Source organism: Crinia signifera, chromosome 2 (assembly GCF_055691185.1).
Source record: "Crinia signifera chromosome 2, ASM5569118v1, whole genome shotgun sequence".
NCBI lineage: Eukaryota > Metazoa > Chordata > Amphibia > Anura > Myobatrachidae > Crinia > Crinia signifera.
The window spans coordinates 16,367,442-16,390,297 of NC_139218.1; the positions used below are offsets into that span (position 1 = coordinate 16,367,442).

General features: G+C 46.6%; 1 protein-coding gene across 3 annotated transcripts in view; it reads right to left on the reverse strand.

Moving 5' to 3' along the window:
- BCL9 (BCL9 transcription coactivator) overlaps positions 1 to 22,856 on the reverse strand; it is a 177,299-nt gene that overhangs the window by 18,633 nt on the left and 135,810 nt on the right. For 2 of the 3 annotated variants that reach the window (XM_083171638.1, XM_083171637.1), the window contains 2 exons: positions 7,357 to 7,437; positions 393 to 686 (listed from right to left, as the gene is read on the reverse strand). In XM_083171638.1, the coding sequence (XP_083027764.1) occupies positions 393 to 631 (239 nt within the window). In that variant the 5' untranslated portion in view covers positions 632 to 686; positions 7,357 to 7,437. The remainder of the gene's footprint in view (positions 1 to 392; positions 687 to 7,356; positions 7,438 to 22,856) is intronic. The other variant, XM_083171639.1, reaches the window with a different exon arrangement.

The following is a 22,856-nucleotide window of genomic DNA, read 5'->3' on the forward strand; positions in this document are numbered from 1 at the left end:
GACTTAAGCTTGTGTCGACCTTCTGACAATTTCAACCAGTCTTAGGTGTCAACCTAGTCACCGTCGACAAAAATTGTCGACCTATTAAGCATAGGTACCAGGGTATGTCATTGAAAATAAATAATTGACAATAATTGGTGCATTTATCAACAAGAGATAAAACCTGTGAATGATAAACGGTGCTCCGACCAATCAGCACCAGACCAGAGGAGATGAAGACATCTGATTGGCTGGAGTAGCAAGACAAGTGGCAGATATTTCAAACATCCAAACTTTATTGGCAGCATGGAAACGAACACACATACATGTTTTCACATGGGGCCAATTAGCCCCACTCAATACTTTCATATAACACAGGGGGTGGGGAGGGTGAGGGGGGCATGCACGCCTACCTCTGTGTGTTTCCTGATGGGGAGTTTCGCACTTTGGCGTTACTGGAATGCATTGACAGAGATCCCGAGCTCACAGTCACAGGCGTGTTGGGGCTAGCCAAGTTCTTTGGAGGGCTGGGGGACTTTATGGGAGCTTTCTGCGAGGCGCTTTTGTCAGCGTTGTCCTTTTGCTCGTCCTTCTCCTTTTTGTTGCGCTCTCTCTTGTTGAAGTGGGTTCTCCCCTCCTGCAATTCCAGCATTCTTCGGACATGTGGCTCTCGCTGCAGAGGGAATGCTGTACATCGCCAGGGCACACTGTGAACGGAGCAGGCAAAACACAACCATTAACGTATCAGCCCGGCGCTGAACAAAGCCAACGCCGCACGGAGCAGATTTAACCCTGTTGCTGTTAATGGCTTAAACAAGTGTTGTGGTAAACATGTTTATTGACTCTTTAATATAACCCTCATCCAATGTCACACGTCCGGCAGTCTTGGTTAATTTGTAACAGATTGCACCATTGTGAGTCAAACAAATGAACACAAAGTTTACAGTATGTGCTAATACCCCATCCATTGTCAAAACCGGTTTCACACAAACAAGCAGCAGCGAGATATTCCGAAGCCGCGCTTCATCTGCTGCGCAATGCTGGACACTGACTATTGTGCCAGGTTACTGTCTTCCTAATGGGTTGGGATCATTGGGTCGACCACAAGACGGTTTTGAGGGTGGCTCCTGATCACAATCTACACACACACACACAGTGGGGACTTGAGCTTGAGTCCAACTGGGAACCTATCTGTGTGGAGTTTGTCCGTCCTCCCCAACACGTGTGGCGAGTTTCCTCTGCTTTCTACACGAACGTCATAATATTAAGCAGCTCGTAAAGGATGCGCGGAACAGAATTCAGTCTGATCTCTCCCGTGGTGCAGCAGAAATGGATGGAAACTATTTAACAGTCTATGTAATGGGCAGATGTACTAAGCCGATTGGTTATTCCATTCTCTCTAAAGGAGCCCATACACGGTCCGTTGTGTATGGCTCCGTTCTGTACTATGCGATGCGCGCTCACGCACATCACATAGTACGGTACAAAAAGTATGTGCTGCACATACATGCACTAGGGATCCGATCCGATGTGCTAATTAAGTCCCAAACGGATCCGTTAAACGGACCGTGTATGGGCTGCTTAAGGCTAACTGCTGTTACAGATTGTGTTTGAAAAATGACAGTTAAGATCTGGTTGGTAAGTAGTTTCTCGTCACTTGATCGCTCTCCCTGGCTTAGTACATATACCCCACTATCTCTCTCCATTGCTAAGGACATCTGCCCCTGAGTCACTATATCACCCAAAATGAATGCTTCTAAAAGCCAAATAATTGCAGCACAGGAGCGGTCTTGGCCGAGACGGTGAAGAGTCTTAGTGGTCCTTCGAATATAGATGCAACACTTATTTGTAATGTAGTGTGTCCCCAAGCTTTACCGTGTCAGTGTCAGTCTGAATTTTGCGCCGTTCGCAAGCCAATCACAGCTTTTGAACAGTAATAAGCAGCTGCCGCGAGAGCCAATTATATAAACAAATACAGATATAATACACACACCCTGGGTAAACCTAATCATTTTATATTCCGACAACAAACGTAGATAAGAGATTTAATAAAATTCCAAGAAGAAGATTATAAATATATAGATATAATTTATACCATGTATGTCTAATTGGTAGAAATCCTATCTGAATCTTAACCTAATACCGGTATACACGGTCATACGCCGCATGATAAGACAACAAACAGTAGACAGAACATAAAAAGTAATTAAGGAACAATGCCCTCTTTTAAATACACACTTGAAGTATAAATAGGGGCGATACCGCTGATTGCCAGCCACTCCTTTCATAAGCTGAAGGCACGCCTCATATTCGTAATGTCGCCATAACGAGCACGCCTCATATTCGTAATGTCGCCATAACGAGTCTGCGGACTTCATAAACGCTGCTAGCGCAGAAGCAGAGCGATTCAATTGTTGGTCCATTCCATCGCGCTGAGCCACGGGGAGAGCCCCCCCCCCCCCCCCCAATATGCCAGCTAGCCGAGATGTGCGAAAAGTTACCCGAAAAGCACTTTTTGGGTAACTTTTACGCATCTAGTACCAGCCTGTCTGGACGCGGAGATCACTGCAATTAAAAAGGTCGAGAGACAGGGCGCGATAAATTATTGAATTACCTATGTATATAATTGTGGTATGCAAATAATCCAAACTACGGGAAAGTTCTCAAAACACTTCTGGTCCCAAGCATTTCGGAGACAGGAGGTTCAACCGGAACACACATACCCAATGCTTCTCCTTTAAGTGTTTAGGTGTAGCTGTAATAAGTGCTAGGTGAGGAGAAGGAACCAGTTCTGCTGCCACCTCTAGGTCACCGCACGTTTCCCCAGGCAGTGCGCTGAGACAAGTCCCGCTTTTCATTGCCACTCTGGGATGATTCATACGTTCCAGGCCTTAGACAGTCACAGCCAACAAATGCTTCATTTCCCTATAATCACAGCGTTTTAATTACTACGTAAATCATGTGCCGTGTAATATTGCCAAGAAACCATCGCAAAAAGGTAGAACTGCCGATCAATTCACAACGTCTCGCCGATCGGCGAGTTTTGTGGATCGAGCGATGGTTACACTGCGAGCGGCGTTACGCGGAGGACAGCAGCCACCATTATGGTGTATACCGGAAGCACAGAGCCTCCACGATGTACAACTAGATCAATATTTGGCCTTAAAAATCCCATAGGAACACGTGCTAGGTGCCGGACGTTTTTGCATCGCTTTCCAAGAGACTGCGCACGTTATTTATACGATATTACACAAGGAAGCGGTAGAGCTTTATACGGATCACCCCCCCGGCACGGAAGCGCTGCAAGGTAACTTGTATTATAGTGACCTAACACTTGTATGCCAGCTTCTGCCGCTTCCTCCTGGAGAGCAGGGGTGACCTAGATGGAGTATTGCCTTTATAAGAGGAAATCCCTGGTGACGCTACATCCGCTAGCTTGCCATTTATCCGCTCCCTTTACGTGTTATGGCTGCCTTCCCTTTGGAAGGGGGGCTGAAATCAATCATCGATAGGCATGCATTCAGGGCTGCAGCAGACAGATGCAACGTAACACGCTGTAGATTTGTGGCTGTGGGAGTGAGCAGCATGGGGATACAGATAATAGCTGCAGAAATCTATTATACATATATACTGTAGTATATATTACACACACTCAAGCCTGCTTTCTCTATTCAGTCCATTCGGGACCAGGCCGAGACTGCCCCCAGCCAACCCTCCAGCTATTGTCTGGCGAGCGGGTTATGGCACCTCACACTGGGGGGGCTCAGACACACACAAGGATGCGAGTATTTAGGATTGCACGAGTACATAAAGGGACGCTGGGGCTGGGTGGAGAGTTCTTGTGACAGTTGTTTATCCATCGCACCACACAGACGTGTTGCCTAGATTCCCGGGAACACCAAAGCAGGACTATGGACTTTGTATATGAAACAATGGAGGGAATTCAATTGTCAACCCGGGGACGGTGAGTTAAAGCGAGTGAAAAGGTGTCCTGATCGAACGCTGAAGCGGGACTTCTCACATTGCACTACATATATGACGAAACCAAATACTAAATAGCGATAAAGGCCAACTGAATATCATCTAGCGATTTCCCATTGCTTTTCGACGGGAGATCCAGCAGCGAAAACAATTGAATTCAACCACAGTCAGTCATAAAGCAGTAGTAGCAGTACAATCTGCAGATCCAGGGGTCTGTAGTGCTATCCGCCATCGCACAAGGGTATCAGTAAGTATTGTGATCAGGTTAGTGATGACCAAACATCCCCAATAGTTTTATGCTATAGTAATGTGACATACTGTCCTGGGGACAAATAGGAAATGTATAGGAAAATAAAAGTTACTGTGTTCCCCCTCTGTCATTGGCTAAGATAGCCGAACCCAAGATTTTGTAGAGTTCTCCGACTCCTTAGGGCCAATGGAGAGTGGGCTCTACACCCAACTGTGGAGTGTAGCATGTTTCCACTGCACACACTACGGAACCATGGGCCTTATTTTAGTTCACTCTGACAAAATCCTTCTTAGATGGGCAAAACCATATGCACTGCAGGTGGGACAGATGTAACTTGTGCAGATATAATTAGATTTGGGTGGGGTTTTACTTCAAAGTGAGATCTATATTGCAGTGTAAAAATAAAGCAGCCAGTATTTTCCCTTCACAGAAACAAAATAACTCACCCAAATCTAATTCTCTCTGCACATTTTACATCTGCCCCCCTGCAGTGCACATGGTTTTGTCCATCTAAGAAGGATTTTGTCAGAAAGAGTGAACCAAAATAAGGCCCCATGTAACGAGGACTGTAATGGGGAATTTGTCAGCGGAAATGCCTGCTATACGGATAATGTGCCGGTATCAGAGGAATAGTATAGGCTGGTGCCTACTGGAAATGCAATGGAATATACCGAGGCTATATGAGTAAATGTTAATAGACATATGTGCGTCAAATATATATCATCTATATATATGTCTAATGTCGGTGAGTATCCAAAACACTGCCATCTGCTGGCAGAGAGTGAAACTACATCTCTTTCTCACACATGCACAAACACAGAAGGTAGCAGACTAGATTTGGAAGCTTTTGCTTTGAGTGGGGTTACTAATATAGAAAGATAGATTTCTGCAGCCAGCCAGTGGGGGTCAGAGGTGAACAGATACTGGGTCAGTAATACAACAGGTGTAAGCAGCAGCAACCGCACCTGTATCTACACCTGAATCAGACCCTACTGTGCTCTGCACTTCACTACAAAGGCTAGGAATAATGCATGGCGATATAAGTAGCAACTAATCAGCTCCTAACTGCCACATCAAAGGATGTTTTTGAAATATGACAGAAGTGGATTAGTTGGTATGTGATCGTTCTCCAATGCTTCCTACACCTGCACCAGTGTCAGGCGATGGGTCCGAGATGGACAAATGCTTATCACACACCTCATCATTCTAATTATGCTAAAATACCAATTATATAAACCTAATCTGTAACGGGCAAGGAAGCCGACACGGATAACAGTACGTGGAAAGAGACACAAATGAAAAAGTGAACAAAAACCCGTCGGGATCGGGTCGAATCTGTCCAAATCGGATAAGTGTGTGGGTACCTTAAGAAAAAAGCAGCCAGTATTCACCCTGCACAGAAACAAAATAACACCCAAATTTAACTCTGCCCCGCCTGCAGTGCAGCATGGTGTTGTCCATGCTTGGCCAGCCAACCTGAATCACCTCCTAAGCGCATATGACAGTTCAGAGGCCTACAGAACACACACTATGTAATAGAGACTGATAAGCTTCCACTGCTTAAGAGAAATCCAACCTACATTTGATCTCATCTCAGCGAGGAGGTCAGGAGAGAAACACAGACTACGTCAGCAGTGTACAACTCTCCACGCCTCTCAAGGAAAGGACGGCAAGCTGGGTTACATACATGGCATCAGACAGAATAGAATCAAATCTGTACTAAGGGGACACAGTGTCATTAGCAACGGCAGAAGCGGATCAGAAACAAGAGGAACGTCGCCTGTAGCAGGGTTACCATCAAGGGGGCACTGAGCCCTGACAGACAAAGGGCCCGGGCTGCCTCTGCAGCTGAGGACGAGTGTAGAACTATGTAAAAGGTCCTATACAAAATGGCCACCACTATGGTGGAGACAAAACTGCCAACAATATGAACCATCAACTACATAGGGACACAATGAAGCATCACGTTTAAAAGCAGTCAAAGATAAGGCAACCTTAAGCCTGCAGAATTGCTGTCCAGTCAATCGGTCAACAGTGTCTAGGTCTACAGTCGATAGGTCGACATGAACAAAACGTTAACATGATTTTCTTTTTATTAAATTTTTCACACCATGTGGAATCTGGATGAGAACGGTAAAGCGTGTTACCTGTAGCATGGTGAGGGGATGCGGTGCACTAATTTGGCTCCCACGTGATAAAATCTAGGCTGCTTAACGGTCATCGCAGGAATGACGCCACGGACCAACTGCTGTTAAAATGCTAACTGTCGTCACTGGCCATGCGGACATGCCGCTCGTGTCGATATTCTCAATAACAGAGTTCCCACACTCTAACAATACATTAGTTATGGGGCCTATACACTTGTGCGACTGAGTGCGATGCGATTTCCCTTAAAGCTCCCCGTGCGAGAGATTGCATCAAAAGTGGGTTTTTTGTGCATTCCATGTTCATACAATCATACGATTTATCGCATACCCCATGCGACCTGAAATCTTGCGACGTAATGAGGGCTGGGCTATCTGGGGGCATATAAAGTTTCAGATCGCATCGGGGGGGGGGGGGGGGGGGGGCGATTCGATGTACCTTCATGCAATTTATCACACCGACGCGGTAGAAATCAAAGGGTTGAATGCAATATCGCCCTAGTGTATGGGCACCATTAGACTTTCAGCACAGGAACTAACGTGCCTTATACAGTATAAAAGGCCCAACAGTGAATACGATCCTCTAAAGCAGTAGCACTCGTCCACGGTTAGCCCACATCATTAAACCATAATAATCATACAACCTGAGGAGAACAGAACATTACAGGGAGCCTGCACGGTGCTGGATGAGCCGTCTGGCCACGATACAGATCTTATGTAAACACGTTCTACCTGGTGATTATTTACACTCCGATTTACCAGTTCTGATTCTGAACAATTGGACATTTTTCCCCCCCTCGCTCTCAGGCCAAAGCCTCGGGCAGGAAAGATTCAGACTAGCGGCTCAGTGAGCTAAACGTCTCCGAACGGGTAAACACTTCCGCTGTAGGCTTGGGGATTGCTCTGAACACCCCCCCCCCCTCCTCCTCCTTAACTATTCTAAATTTCTCTTTTCAAGCAGGTTTGTTTAATTAAGCCTGGCTTCAGATCAGCATTACTCACCAGGGCCCCTGGGGTCACGATACAGCAGTACTCATCCTGGCGGATAGTCAGTGAGGACCCTTGCAACGGAAGCTCAATTACCTGCGAAGGAGCAGAGAATGGGATTAGCAGGGGCACATGCAGCCTCTGTACGGCAATTAGCAGGACAACAGACGTCAGGGAAAGAAATGAGCCGCTTTGGATATTGGTGGGACTACTCATGTAAACAGACCGCCACCTTTACCTAATACCCCTACTGGGGGGGAAGGGGGGGGGGGGGGGGTAGCAAGAAAAAAAAACAGCATCCAAGTACAGTTCAAGTACACTTTGAAACATTATTTGCAACACTGTAGCAACTAATAAACAAGAGCTTAAAGTAACAAACACTGACCGGGTCTGACCTACAGCACCGGAGGATCGCACATTGATTATGCAAATACATTGTATTTTACAAACTACTATGCAATATTATGCAGAAGTCCTTACAGCCGGCTATCAATGTACCCGTATGTACAGAGTAGAGATTCATCATGGCTGGTGCTATAAATGCACAGCTCCACCCACAGAAGAGAAATGGTGGCAATAATAATATTAATAACAGTAAAGATTTGTAAGACGCTTCCTTAGACTGTTTATTCGGGTAGTTGTATGTGGAGATTGCAGGATCTCCGTCACGCACAAGTGCCCCTGCATCATCTACATATCAGGAGGGAGAACTTGAATGGAATTTGAAACCTGACGATATATATAATTAATGGTGGAAGACTTGTTAATGAAGATGCACTTTGCTAACTCAGCCACAACCCAAGAAAACACACTGTCTGCTCAGCGAGCGGATGTTACAAACAGGAGTCCCAGCTTCTAGGATGACAAATCAATCTCATCTCACACACACACACACACACACACACACCAGCACGCGGCATGACTCCGAGATGAAATGTTCAGGGAATAAGCATTTTCCCCGCGGTGACAAGCGACCAACACTTCCGTCAAGGTTTCATTCATAGAACCTTTCCCGGTCATGTCCATAATGCTGTCCTATTATATACTAGACCAGCGCAGGCCAACCTGTGGCTCTCCAGATGTTGTGAAACTACAAATCCCAGCATGCCTTGCCACAGTTTTAACACTCCCTTACGGCAAAACATCTGGAGAGCCACAGGTTGGCCAGGCCTGTACTAGACCTCTATGGGGACAAATTCTGTCTTTCCTAGATAATACTTGGGGGAGGGGTTTGGATCGCACATCCTTGATCTAAACATTATTAATAAACTGCAGGTGAGCACTCTATATACTAAGCGCTGCACTCTATATACTAAGCACTGCACTCTATATACTAAGCACTGCAATGTAACCGTAAATCTGAGGCGCTTAGCATCATTTTGCCTAAAAATATGGGCCCATCAACCACAACAAGGTGACCTCCAATGGTGGTTCCCCAACACTAATGGGGCCTACGCACATAGCGATCCCCGGGTATTCTCTAAGCAATCTCACTAGATCTCTTATAAAATGCCCCTACATCGCTCTGTATGTATAGGCCATAGCAGTGCACTACCCCACGCACCGCTATGACCCCGGCAATTAATATCCAGCACACTGGATAAATCTAGTTGATCATCGGGGTCAGGGCCAATGTTCTCATGGAGGACACTGACAGATCTCTCAGCGGTGCAGCGCTGTGTGCCGAGCGATCTAGCATCACTCAGAACGCTCATCGCTACGCGTGTAGGCCCAATTAGATTCAAGTCCAGTGCACAAGACCCCTTTAAGACTGTGCATCTCAAACTTCAACTCCGATACCGCGCATGCATCCAGAGAGCCCGAATCCCTGGGCCCCAAGTCACCTCCATTGTATAAAGATGAAAGTTACAAGGTGCACAGGCATTCCCACCCACAACTATCACTAGCATAGGCACAAGGTCTACTCCCCCTACTTCCGTGTACACACACAGCACTTTCACCCGATCAGCCCTCTATACTGCTGCTATCACCCAGACATGGAAGAGAGAAGCTGTCACACAGGTATTGCTCACTACAGGGAACACCAAACCACTTGTCACAGACCCTGGGGAGAGGCGGTACAACTCCCTCTGCACATGTTACATCTGCCCCACCTGCAGTGCACATGCCCGTTTTGAGAACAAATTTGTACTGTGATCAGATCTGAATAAGGGCCATTGTACGGATTATTCTGTAGTTACCCTACATGTGTAGTAGTATGGGCTGTATTTATGCATTGTGTGCAACAGACCATGGGGCTTTATGACTCTACGGCAGTGCAGAGAACACATCCATTGACCATCGATTTTAAAACACGATGGTTTATGACAGATGTTGAAAACTTTTGCACTTGATGTGGGAGAACCAGATGGTTTCCCTACATCGATGGCATAGGAGAATCAATTTAATTTTTTCTTCCAAGGTGCCGGGACACAGACAGCCAGCTCCCTGACAACCCAGAAGCCCCGCCCCCACATTCTGAGTGGCCTAAGGGCCATTCAGTCAAAGATAATGGATGGCCATCGATAGTGAAAACTATCGATGGACATCTATCACATAGTTTATGATTGGTTGCAGTTTCGCCATCTAGGTCTACCATCGATGGCAAATGCACCGGTGGCCATCCCTAAACATGACTTGACCGCTGCCATGGGTGAGGACGAGATTTTCTCAATGCTTTTAATCTGCTGTTTTTCAAGCCAGTGCATTCTTCATAGTTGCCGACATTTGCTTTCTCCTCTCTGGGAGAAGTCCGGAGAGGAGAACTGATGTAATATGGCAGGGGGCGGGGGGAGGTGGACGTCATCAAGCCCCGCAATTCGCGGGTCCGCGGATTGGGGGATTGGCTGAAATGACATGATTCATGTCATTTTAGCCCCACCCCTCGCCGCGGATCCGCGAAAACTGTATTTTGGGCAGAACGAAGGGGGGTTGCGGGGGCTGCATTGCCAATGCGGGAGGATTGCCCACGTTCCCGGGGGGCGTACCCGATTTTCGGGAGCCAGCCTGGCATTCTTAAAGAGCAGTTTTTTAAATCACTGGGGTACATTTAATAACGGCTGTGGTATGACCGGATTACCTTTCTCATGTCGACGTGTTTAGCAAGTCAACAGGAACCATGATCAGGGGCTGTCCCGGATGGGAACAGAAATAAATGCTAAACCATGCTGGCTTTAAAACTAAATTGGTCCACATGTGACCGACGGCTTTAACAAACTGCCCCTAAACCAGGCATGTTCAACCTGCGGCCCTCCAGCTGCTGTTAAACTACACATCCCAGCATGCCTTGCCACAGTTTTAGCATTCCCTAACCGCAAAATGGTGACAATGCATGCTGGGATGTGTAGTTTCACAACAGCTGGAGGGCCGCAGGTTGGAAATGTCTGGTCTAAACTTTCAGTGTATCCTCAGTTGAGAAGCAGCACCCTTAAAGCTGGGTACAAATGATGATACGTGTAACCGGCGATGTCAGGAGCGATGGGACCTGGCATCGACAAGTGTGTTTGGCAGCAAGGAGCATTCTGCAGCGATATCCTCCGTTGTCCTGCATGTACAGACGTAGCTAACGACCCATGGGAACGTCATCATCGTGCATATCGTTTACTATATCATATGCACCCTTAAAGTCATGAAAAAAAAAAAAAAACTATACTCCGTTCCAGCTAAACGCCAGATATCCTGAGATTCCACACGGCTCAGCTCTCACGGACAATTTAATAACATTCCTCGACGGACTGTCAATTCACCGGACAGTCTTTATTTATGGACAATCAATAAAATAGATCTTCAGAATGGCTTATCGCAGAGGGCAAAAAAATCATTTCCACGCTACAACCACTGGACAAGGAGAAGACGTCTCTAGGCCGGAATCCCAAGGAAACGATTCCTCTATTTACTACAGATGACTGTGTGGCCTACCCAAGCACTAGTCTGATAAATCATAATGAGGAATCACATTAGTCCATCAGGCACGCATACACCATCAGGAGATACTACTGATGGAGATGGTGGGACTAATGCTTCATCTTACACCAGTGATTCCCACCCTCAGAATTCAAGGCATTCTGGCAGTCCAGGTATTAAGGATATCCATGGTTGAGCACAGATGTTGTAACCAAACGAACGAGGCGACAATATGGTCATCTATGCTAAAAGCATGGTTATTCGTAAATCCTGGACTGTACTAGTGCCTTGCGTTTGGGAACCACTACAATACTGTGCCACTGCATAACATGAAGGCAATAAGGAAGACGTGCCTGCGCAACTCACTGGGGGCAGGTTTATTAACCCTCTGTACCAGTATACCAGCCCGGCATCGGAAACAGGATCTGATGCATTAGAACTAGTGTACCCATGTTAAACCAGCTGAAACATCCCCACAGCATAACGCTACAGTTGCTCATCCTCTGCATGAATATAGAAAGCGAGGCAGCCATCTTGGGCACAATGCATGGGTTCCAGTTCACGGGGGTGAGAAATTTGAAGACGTGTAATAATGCACAATGTGGGGAATTACAGCACAAACATAGGAGGAAAAAAAAAGCCATCACGCCACAAGGAAGCGGTGACTTCTCCCATCGGAGAAGTCGGACGCAGCGCTCCCTTGAACCTTCCTGGGCGGCAGGATCACAAGCGGACCTTTTGCACACGTAATTACATGTCCTCACCCAGCACTAAAGTGCATCACTCCTGATATAGGTATAACAAGGCCAAGAATTGCTGTGATCCGTGTACATAGTGCTGGAGAGAAAGCCCAGTGTCTCTCCCCTGCTGGTTACATTGAGAAGGGGGGGGGGGGCTCTACCAATAGACCAATCTGAACCACAAAGCCGCAACGCCACTTTTACTCCATGTCACAAGAATGGAAACCCTCTGCGCTAATCATCACCAGCCACCAGCGATACAAACGCATATTACCAAGCTCCATGAATCGACTCCAATGCTATGTAACCCATCAACTACAGGAATCAGCCCCAATAAAACAATTTACACCCAAATCTTTATCAAATAGGACGTGGAAACGCTGGACAGAAAACCCCATAAGAAGCTTTAATGAAATAATGATCAAATATACTAGACCTGGGGTAGCCAACCCCAGTCCTCGAGAGCTACCAACAGTGCATGTTTTGCAGGTCTCCTCACAGAATCACAAGTGAGCTAATTAGCTCCATCTGTGTATCTTTTAAAATGTGTCAGTGATTAATGAGTGCAGCTGTGCAGCAGCTAGGTTTTCTGGAAAATGTGAACTGTTGGTAGCTCTCGAGGGCTAGGGTTGGCTACCACTGTACTAGACTATATTGTGTACACAACAGAGCAAGAACACCTAGAAGATTAATGAGGTACGTTTTCCCATTACAGATTTAGGGGCAGATTCGATTAGCGCTAATTGTCAGCCTGCAGCTATTCAATTAAGTCCTGCTACATATTCCCGTCTTGCCTCCTTTAGGAACTGCAAGGAAACATCAGGGTTAACTGCAAGGGGGTTACCCAATGATTCCTGAGCTAAAAGCGGAATCTAGGAGTTAACACACATTACCTGTCAGTTCACCGTACAATAGAAACGTAAGAGTTCCGGGTGTCGAACCCCCGAGCTTTACCCACGTCCTAATTGAATCTGCCCCTTAAAAGGGATACAATCAGAAACAAAAACCTAGAAGCGAATTAGATTTCAGCAGAACATAGAGTATAATGGTAAAAATCATTGCAAGACAGATTCTCAACATAAAAACAAGGCAACGCTTGCAAGTAACAAGCGGAGATATACCCTGGTTGGGACCACGGTGATGACCCAGGATTTATAAGATAAAGCCCTGGAGGATGGACATCAATAAAGTAAAGCTCTATTACACACCAAGCGATATTATAAACTATATTGCTCATTTTGTCTCTTCTAAGAGGTCAGGTTTATAATATTGTCTAGTGTGTACGCTACATATCGTTAACGATGCACGTTCACACACACCATTGATGAATCTCCCTGTCTCGTCGTCTGTCCTACATGCTCAATGTCAACAAGATTGTCAGGGGTAGAAGATGATGTCACCAAATATCATAAACATTTGTTCAATACATAGGAACTTTATCGTTCGCCTGACGATATAGTAACCGATATGGAACGGATGGAATTGAGCCAGTGGCCAATCAGCTGTAACTGGTGCTCTCCTAAACCCTCCAAACTAAAACGTGCTGAAATCAGGACTACACAGCACCGTGCAAGATAAACTTGTCACCTACAAAGCAATGCAAGAGTTGCTGGACCAGATAGTCAGCAGATGGGACATTGAGGGTAAAGGTCCTTGTATAGCACCATCCCACCTAGGACGCAAGGAGCAGGTTTAGGTGGTAGGCGAGAAAATGAAGAAGTTCTTGAACAGGATAAGTGATTTTTACTACTAAATTTAATACTACTAAATAATTTACTCCTATCTACAAGAGGCCATGTTTTATCTATACAACTCCTTGAAAACACGCTGCCGGATCTACATAATGACACACAAAGCGGAAAGAACCAGTACACAGTCATTCCGACTGGGGGGGGGGCTTATTCACAATACTGGCAATTAGCGTGCACGGTAATATATTGTATGTGCCTCCCCTACACATTGATGCCCTATACTTCGTGCATGCTATAATTAAGGTTTCCAGGACTTATTATTTCCTGAATTTTTCTTTCACGTGCAAAAAAAAAAGATAAAAATCTATCTGGATAGATCGGGTGGAAGAGACAGGTGGGGCGCAGGTGATGAGCACAAGAATATTCCTTTAGATCCTCTTTAACAGATGCATTAGCCGAGAACCCTCCAAAACACAGCCAAGGCCATAGACATTTTATGTTTCCTTACAAGCATCGAGCTCAGTAGGAACTACGGAGTGAGAAGGAGCAAACCTTTTCCAATTGGTTGCATCGCCGCCTGTCCCCGCCGGAGAACACAGCTCCTTAGGTGGCACCGGATGCTAAATCCTCTACAGCTGTCGACGAGTTAACAGGCAGCAATGTGTTGGCCTGAAGCTGAAGCATTCATCAGTTTACTAAGCCATGCTTAGGCCACCTAGGTCTAATGCTACTGTAAGAGAAAGCGCAAGCCAGCCAAACAACCCCAAGCCTTTGCCAATTCCTCCATAACCTGGACACAAGCAGCACTAGTGACAACTGGGTGAGATCTCAGAATTCAGCCACTATAAAACGATGACAGTTAAGTTCTCTGTACAACAGGATGGATGCAGCATCGAGAGACGCAGCGTTCATCGGGAACCTGCAACAGTTCAGGTGTTCAGAAGTGACCGGCAGGAAGACTTCCAAAAACAGATGATCCCCGTCTCACCTATGTGGTGGAGGAGGGAACGTTTTACCAGTTTGCCGAGTTGTAGCGGACCGGACAAAGGGGTCAATCCACTTAGGGGCAAGCACCTGAAAAATGTGTGGCGCACCCCCCCCCCCATGGCAAAAAGGTGCACCATAGGACTTGTAATATTTTTACCATACAATTTCATCTAGAGAATGCATGCAAGCTTGTCCCACATTTTGTAGGACCCTATAGATTGTAAGTTTGCAGCAGGGCCCTCCTACCTCCAAGTCTGTCTGTTGTTACCCAGTTTGTTTTATCTCTGTTTACAATTGTAAAGCGCAACGGAATCTGCTGCGCTATATAAGACACTGTAATGGAATCTGCTGCGCTATATAAGACACTAACGGAATCTGCTGCTCTATATAAGACACTAACGGAATCTGCTGCGCTATATAAGACGCTGTAACGGAATCTGCTGCGCTATATAAGATGCTGCAACAGAATCTGCTGCGCTATATAAGACGCTGTAACGGAATCTGCTGCACTATATAAGACGCTGTAACGGAATCTGCTGAGCTATATAAGACATTGTAACGGAATCTGCTGCACTATATAAGACGCTGTAACGGAATCTGCTGCACTATATAAGACGCTGTAACGGAATCTGCTGCGCTGTATAAGTCACTGTAACGGAATCTGCTGCACTATATAAGACGCTGTAACGGAATCTGCTGCACTATATAAGACGCTGTAACGGAATCTGCTGCACTATATAAGACGCTGTAACGGAATCTGCTGCGCTATATAAGACGCTGTAACGGAATCTGCTGCGCTATATAAGACGCTGTAACGGAATCTGCTGCGCTATATAAGACGCTGTAACGGAATCTGCTGAGCTATATAAGACACTAACGGAATCTGCTGCGCTATATAAGACGCTGTAACGGAATCTGCTGAGCTATACAAGACACTGTAACGGAATCTGCTGCGCTATATAAGACACTGTAACGGAATCTGCTGAGCTATACAAGACGCTGTAACGGAATCTGCTGAGCTATATAAGACACTAACGGAATCTGCTGCGCTATATAAGACGCTGTGACGGAATCTGCTGCGCTATATAAGACACTGTAACGGAACCTGCTGCGCTATATAAGACACTGTAACGGAATCTGCTGCGCTATATAAGACCCTGTAACGGAATCTGCTGCGCTATACAAGACCCTGTAACGCAGGGCTGGGCAACACCGGCCCTCCAGATGTTGATGAACTACACATCCCAGCATGCCTTGCATCAGTTTCAGCATGGCCACATAGCAAAACTAATGCAAAGCATCCTGGGATGTGTAGTTCACTAACATCTGGAGGGCCGGTGTTGCCCAGCCCTGCTGTAACGAAATCTGCTGCGCTATATAAGACACTGTAACGGAATCTGCTGCGCTATATAAGACACTGTAACGGAATCTGCTGCGCTATATAAGACGCTATAACGGAATCTGCTGCGCTATATAAGACGCTGTAACGGAATCTGCTGCGCTATACAAGACCCTGTAACGGAATCTGCTACGCTATATAAGACGCTGTAACGCAGGGCTGGGCAACACCGGCCCTCCAGATGTTGATGAACTACACATCCCAGCATGCCTTGCATCAGTTTCAGCATGGCCACATAGCAAAACTAATGCAATGCATCCTGGGATGTGTAGTCCACTAACATCTGGAGGCCCGGTGTTGCCCAGCCCTGCTGTAACGGAATCTGCTGCGCTATATAAGACGCTGTAACGGAATCTGCTGCGCTATATACGACACTGTAACGGAATCTGCTGCGCTATCTAACACACTGTAACGGAATCTGCTGCGCTATATAAGACGCTGTAACGGAATCTGCTGCGCTATATAAGACGCTGTAACGGAATCTGCTGCGCTATATAAGACACTGTAACGGAATCTGCTGCGCTATATAAGACACTGTAACGGAATCTGCTGCGCTATATAAGACGCTGTAACGGAATCTGCTGCGCTATATAAGACACTGTAACGGAATCTGCTGCGCTGTATAAGACACTGTAACGGAATCTGCTGCGCTATATAAGACACTGTAACGGAATCTGCTGCGCTATATAAGACACTGTAACGGAATCTGCTGCGCTTTATAAGACACTGTAACGGAATCTGCTGCGCTATATAACACACTGTAACGGAATCTGCTGCCCTATATAAGACACTGTAACGGAATCTGCTGCGCTATATAAGACGCTGTAACGGAATCTGCTGCGCTATATAAGACACTGCAACGGAATCTGCTGCGCTATATAAGACACTGTAACGGAATCTGCTGCGCTATATAAGACACTGTAACGGAATGTGCTGCGCTATATAAGACACTGTAACGGAATCTGCTGCGCTATATAAGAACCTGTAACGGAATCTGCTGCGCTATATAAGACACTGTAACGGAATCTGCTGCGCTATATAAGACACTGTGACGGAATCTGCTGCGCTATATAAGACACTGTAACGGAATCTGCTGCGCTATATAAGACACTGTAACGGAATCTGCTGCGCTATATAAGACACTGTAACGGAATCTGCTGCGCTATATAAGACGCTGTAACGGAATCTGCTGCGCTATATAAGACGCTGTAACGGAATCTGCTGCGCTATATAAGACACTGTAACGGAATCTGCTGCGCTATATAAGACGCTGTAACGGAATCTGCTGCGCTATATAAGACGCTGTAACGGAATCTGCTGCGCTATATAAGACGCTGTAACGGAATCTGCTGCGCTATATAAGACGCTGTAACGGAATCTGCTGCGCTATATAAGACACTGTAACGGAATCTGCTGCGATATATAAGACACTGTAACGGAATCTGCTGCGCTATATAAGACACTGTAACGGAATCTGCTGCGCTATATAAGACACTGTAGCGGAATCTGCTGCGCTATATAAGACACTGTAACGGAATCTGCTGCACTATATAAGACACTGTAACAGAATCTGCTGCACTATATAAGACACTGTAACAGAATCTGCTGCGCTATATAAGACACTGTAACTGAATCTGCTGCACTATATAAGACACTGTAACGGAATCTGCTGCGCTATATAAGACACTAACGGAATCTGCTGCGCTATATAAGACACTGTAACGGAATCTTCTGCGCTATATAAGACGCTGTAACGGAATCTGCTGCGCTATATAAGACGCTGTAACGGAATCTGCTGCGCTATATAAGACGCTGTAACGGAATCTGCTGCGCTATATAAGACGCTGTAACGGAATCTGCTGCGCTATATAAGACACTGTAACGGAATCTGCTGCGATATATAAGACACTGTAACGGAATCTGCTGCGCTATATAAGACACTGTAACGGAATCTGCTGCGCTATATAAGACACTGTAACGGAATCTGCTGCGCTATATAAGACACTGTAACGGAATCTGCTGCGCTATATAAGACACTGTAACGGAATCTGCTGCGCTATATAAGACACTGTAACAGAATCTGCTGCACTATATAAGACGCTGTAACGGAATCTGCTGCGCTATATAAGACACTGTAACGGAATCTGCTGCCCTATATAAGAAACTGTAACAGAATCTGCTGCGCTATATAAGACACTGTAACAGAATCTGCTGCACTATACTGTATAAGACACTGTAACGGAATCTGCTGCGCTATATAAGACACTGTAACGGAATCTGCTGCGCTATATAAGACGCTGTAACGGAATCTGCTGCGCTATATAAGACACTGTAACGGAATCTGCTGCGCTATATAAGACGCTGTAACGGAATCTGCTGAGCTATATAAGACACTGTAACAGAATCTGCTGCACTATACTGTATAAGACACTGTAACGGAATCTGCTGCGCTATATAAGACACTGTAACGGAATCTGCTGCGCTATATAAGACGCTGTAACGGAATCTGCTGCGCTATATAAGACACTGTAACGGAACCTGCTGCACTATATAAGACACTGTAACGGAATCTGCTGCGCTATATAAGACACTGTAACGGAATCTGCTGCGCTATATAAGACGCTGTAACGGAATCTGCTGCGCTATATAAGACACTGTAACGGAACCTGCTGCACTATATAAGACACTGTAACGGAATCTGCTGCGCTATATAAGACACTGTAACGGAATCTGCTGCGCTATATAAGACACTGTAACGGAATCTGCTGCGCTATATAAGACGCTGTAACGGAATCTGCTGAGCTATATAAGACACTGTAACAGAATCTGCTGCACTATACTGTATAAGACACTGTAACGGAATCTGCTGCGCTATATAAGACGCTGTAACGGAATCTGCTGCGCTATATAAGACGCTGTAACGGAATCTGCTGCGCTATATAAGACACTGTAACGGAATCTGCTGCGCTATATAAGACGCTGTAACGGAATCTGCTGCGCTATATAAGACACTGTAACGGAACCTGCTGCACTATATAAGACACTGTAACGGAATCTGCTGCGCTATATAAGACACTGTAACGGAACCTGCTGCACTATATAAGACACTGTAACGGAATCTGCTGCGCTATATAAGACACTGTAACGGAATCTGCTGCGCTATATAAGACACTGTAACGGAATCTGCTGCGCTATATAAGACACTGTGACGGAATCTGCTGCGCTATATAAGACACTGTAACGGAATCTGCTGCGCTATATAAGACACTGTAACAGAATCTGCTGCACTATATAAGACACTGTAACGGAATCTGCTGCGCTATATAAGACACTGTAACGGAATCTGCTGCGCTATATAAGACACTGTAACGGAATCTGCTGCGCTATATAAGACACTGTAACGGAATCTGCTGCGCTATATAAGACACTGTAACGGAATCTGCTGCGCTATATAAGACGCTGTAACGGAATCTGCTGCGCTATATAAGACGCTGTAACGGAATCTGCTGCGCTATATAAGACACTGTAACGGAATCTGCTGCGCTATATAAGACGCTGTAACGGAATCTGCTGCGCTATATAAGACACTGTAACGGAACCTGCTGCACTATATAAGACACTGTAACGGAATCTGCTGCGCTATATAAGACACTGTAACGGAACCTGCTGCACTATATAAGACACTGTAACGGAATCTGCTGCGCTATATAAGACACTGTAACGGAATCTGCTGCGCTATATAAGACGCTGTAACGGAATCTGCTGCGCTATATAAGACACTGTAACGGAATCTGCTGCGCTATATAAGACACTGTAACGGAATCTGCTGCGCTATATAAGACACTGTAACTGAATCTGCTGCGCTATATAAGACACTGTGACGGAATCTGCTGCGCTATATAAGACACTGTAACGGAATCTGCTGCGCTATATAAGACACTGTAACAGAATCTGCTGCGCTATATAAGACACTGTAACGGAATCTGCTGCGCTATATAAGACGCTGTAACGGAATCTGCTGCGCTATATAAGACACTGTAACTGAATCTGCTGCGCTATATAAGACACTGTAACGGAATCTGCTGCGCTATATAAGACACTGTAACAGAATCTGCTGCGCTATATAAGACACTGTAACAGAATCTGCTGCACTATATAAGACACTGTAACGGAATCTGCTGCGCTATATAAGACACTGTAACAGAATCTGCTGCGCTATATAAGACACTGTAACGGAATCTGCTGCGCTGTATAAGACACTGTAATGGAATCTGCTGCACTATATAACACACTGTAACGGAATCTGCTGCGCTATATAAGACACTGTAACAGAATCTGCTGCACTATATAAGACACTGTAACAGAATCTGCTGCACTATATAAGACACTGTAACAGAATCTGCTGCACTATATAAGACACTGTACAGATATAAAATAAAAATAGGAATAACCCTGTCGGGTTTTGCCACCATAATTTCTATATGAAATTGCTCACTTTTGGGTTTAGTGGACTACATACAAAACCGTATTTAAAGCCTCCACATCAGGGAGGAAGACGGCTCAGATAAGCGTATTGAGATGCTAGCACCTTCTCACCAAATAGGATGTTCTGCAAAAGGTCTTCCTTACACCACAAGGTAATCTCTACAGCGTTCAATACAAACAGCCATTCTCAAAGCAAATGTTCTAGTGTCGCCAAGAAACGCATGGCTGCTGTGAATGGCAGCTCCCACTAACCATCTCTTCAGTGCATTCCTGCAGGTTCATATGCAATAATTCTGACACAAGCTCTACTTAGATTATATATCACTTTCCAGTCCGTGCTTTTTCTGCTTATCACACCAGGTCCCTACTGTCCAACACACCAGGTCACTACTGCCCGAAACATCTCATGCATACTTAGAGCACGTTCCTGTCCCAAACATCATACATGTCCTCAAAGAAGTTCCCTACGGTCCTATATATGCCCTCATACCAGGTCCCAAATGCTCATACCAAATCCCTTAATATTCTCTATCCCTTGGTCCTCAAGCAAAGTAACAACTGTCCCACGCACCTTATATGTTCTCACACCGGGCCTCTACGGTCCCACGCACCTCATATGTTCTCACCCCGGGCCTCTACGGTCCCACGCACCTCATATGTTCTCACACCGGGCCTCTACGGTCCCACGCACCTCATATGTTCTCACACCGGGCCTCTACGGTCCCACGCACCTCATATGTTCTCACACCGGGCCTCTACGGTCCCACGCACCTCATATGTTCTCACACCGGGCCTCTACGGTCCCACGCACCTCATATGTTCTCACAGCAGGCCTCTACGGTCCCACGCACCTCATATGTTCTCACCCCGGGCCTCTACGGTCCCACGCACCTCATATGTTCTCACACCGGGCCTCTACGGTCCCACGCACCTCATATGTTCTCACACCGGGCCTCTACGGTCCCACGCACCTCATATGTTCTCACACCGGGCCTCTACGGTCCCACGCACCTCATATGTTCTCACACCGGGCCTCTACGGTCCCACGCACCTCATATGTTCTCACACCGGGCCTCTACGGTCCCACGCACCTCATATGTTCTCACACCGGGCCTCTACGGACCCACGCACCTCATATGTTCTCAAAACCGGGCCTCTACGGTCCCACGCACCTCATATGTTCTCACACCGGGCCTCTACGGTCCCACGCACCTCATATGTTCTCACACCGGGCCTCTACGGTCCCACGCACCTCATATGTTCTCACACCGGGCCTCTACGGTCCCACGCACCTCATATGTTCTCACACCGGGCCTCTACGGACCCACGCACCTCATATGTTCTCAAAACCAGGCTTCTACGGTCCCACGCACCTCATATGTTCTCACACCGGGCCTCTACGGTCCCACGCACCTCATATGTTCTCACACCGGGCCTCTACGGTCCCACGCACCTCATATGTTCTCACACCGGGCCTCTACGGTCCCACGCACCTCATATGTCCTCACACCGGGCCTCTACGGTCCCACGCACCTCATATGTTCTCACACCGGGCCTCTACGGTCCCACGCACCTCATATGTTCTCACACCGGGCCTCTACGGTCCACACACCCCCCATATGCTCTCACACCAGCCCTCTACAGTCCCACACACCTCATATGTTTTCACACCGGGCCTCTACAGTCCCACACACCTCATATGTTCTCACACACCTCTATGTCCCACACACCTGATATGTTCTCACACCAGGCCTCTATGGTCCCACACACCTGATATGTTCTCACACCAGGCCTCTATGGTCCCACACACCTGATATGTTGCTCACACCAGGCCTCTACTGTCCCACATACCCCAAAATAGTTGTTTAGGGGTATCAGATAATAAAAGTTACGTTTCCAGTATAGCTACATTACAATAATACTCAATTTGTAAGAGTGTGCACTGGAAAAGTCTTTTAAAGTACCTGTAATCCTCCTCCCACCAGGTCCCAACTGTGCCAGGCACCTCCTCCCACCAGGTCCCAACTGTGCCAGGCACCTCCTCCCACCAGGTCCCAACTGTGCCAGGCACCTCCTCCCACCAGGTCCCAACTGTGCCAGGCACCTCCTCCCACCAGGTCCCAACTGTGCCAGGCACCTCCTCCCACCAGGTCCCAACTGTGCCAGACACCTCCTCCCACCAGGTCCCAACTGTGCCAGACACCTCCTCCCACCAGGTCCCAACTGTGCCAGACACCTCCTCCCACCAGGTCCCAACTGTGCCAGACACCTCCTCCCACCAGGTCCCAACTGTGCCAGACACCTCCTCCC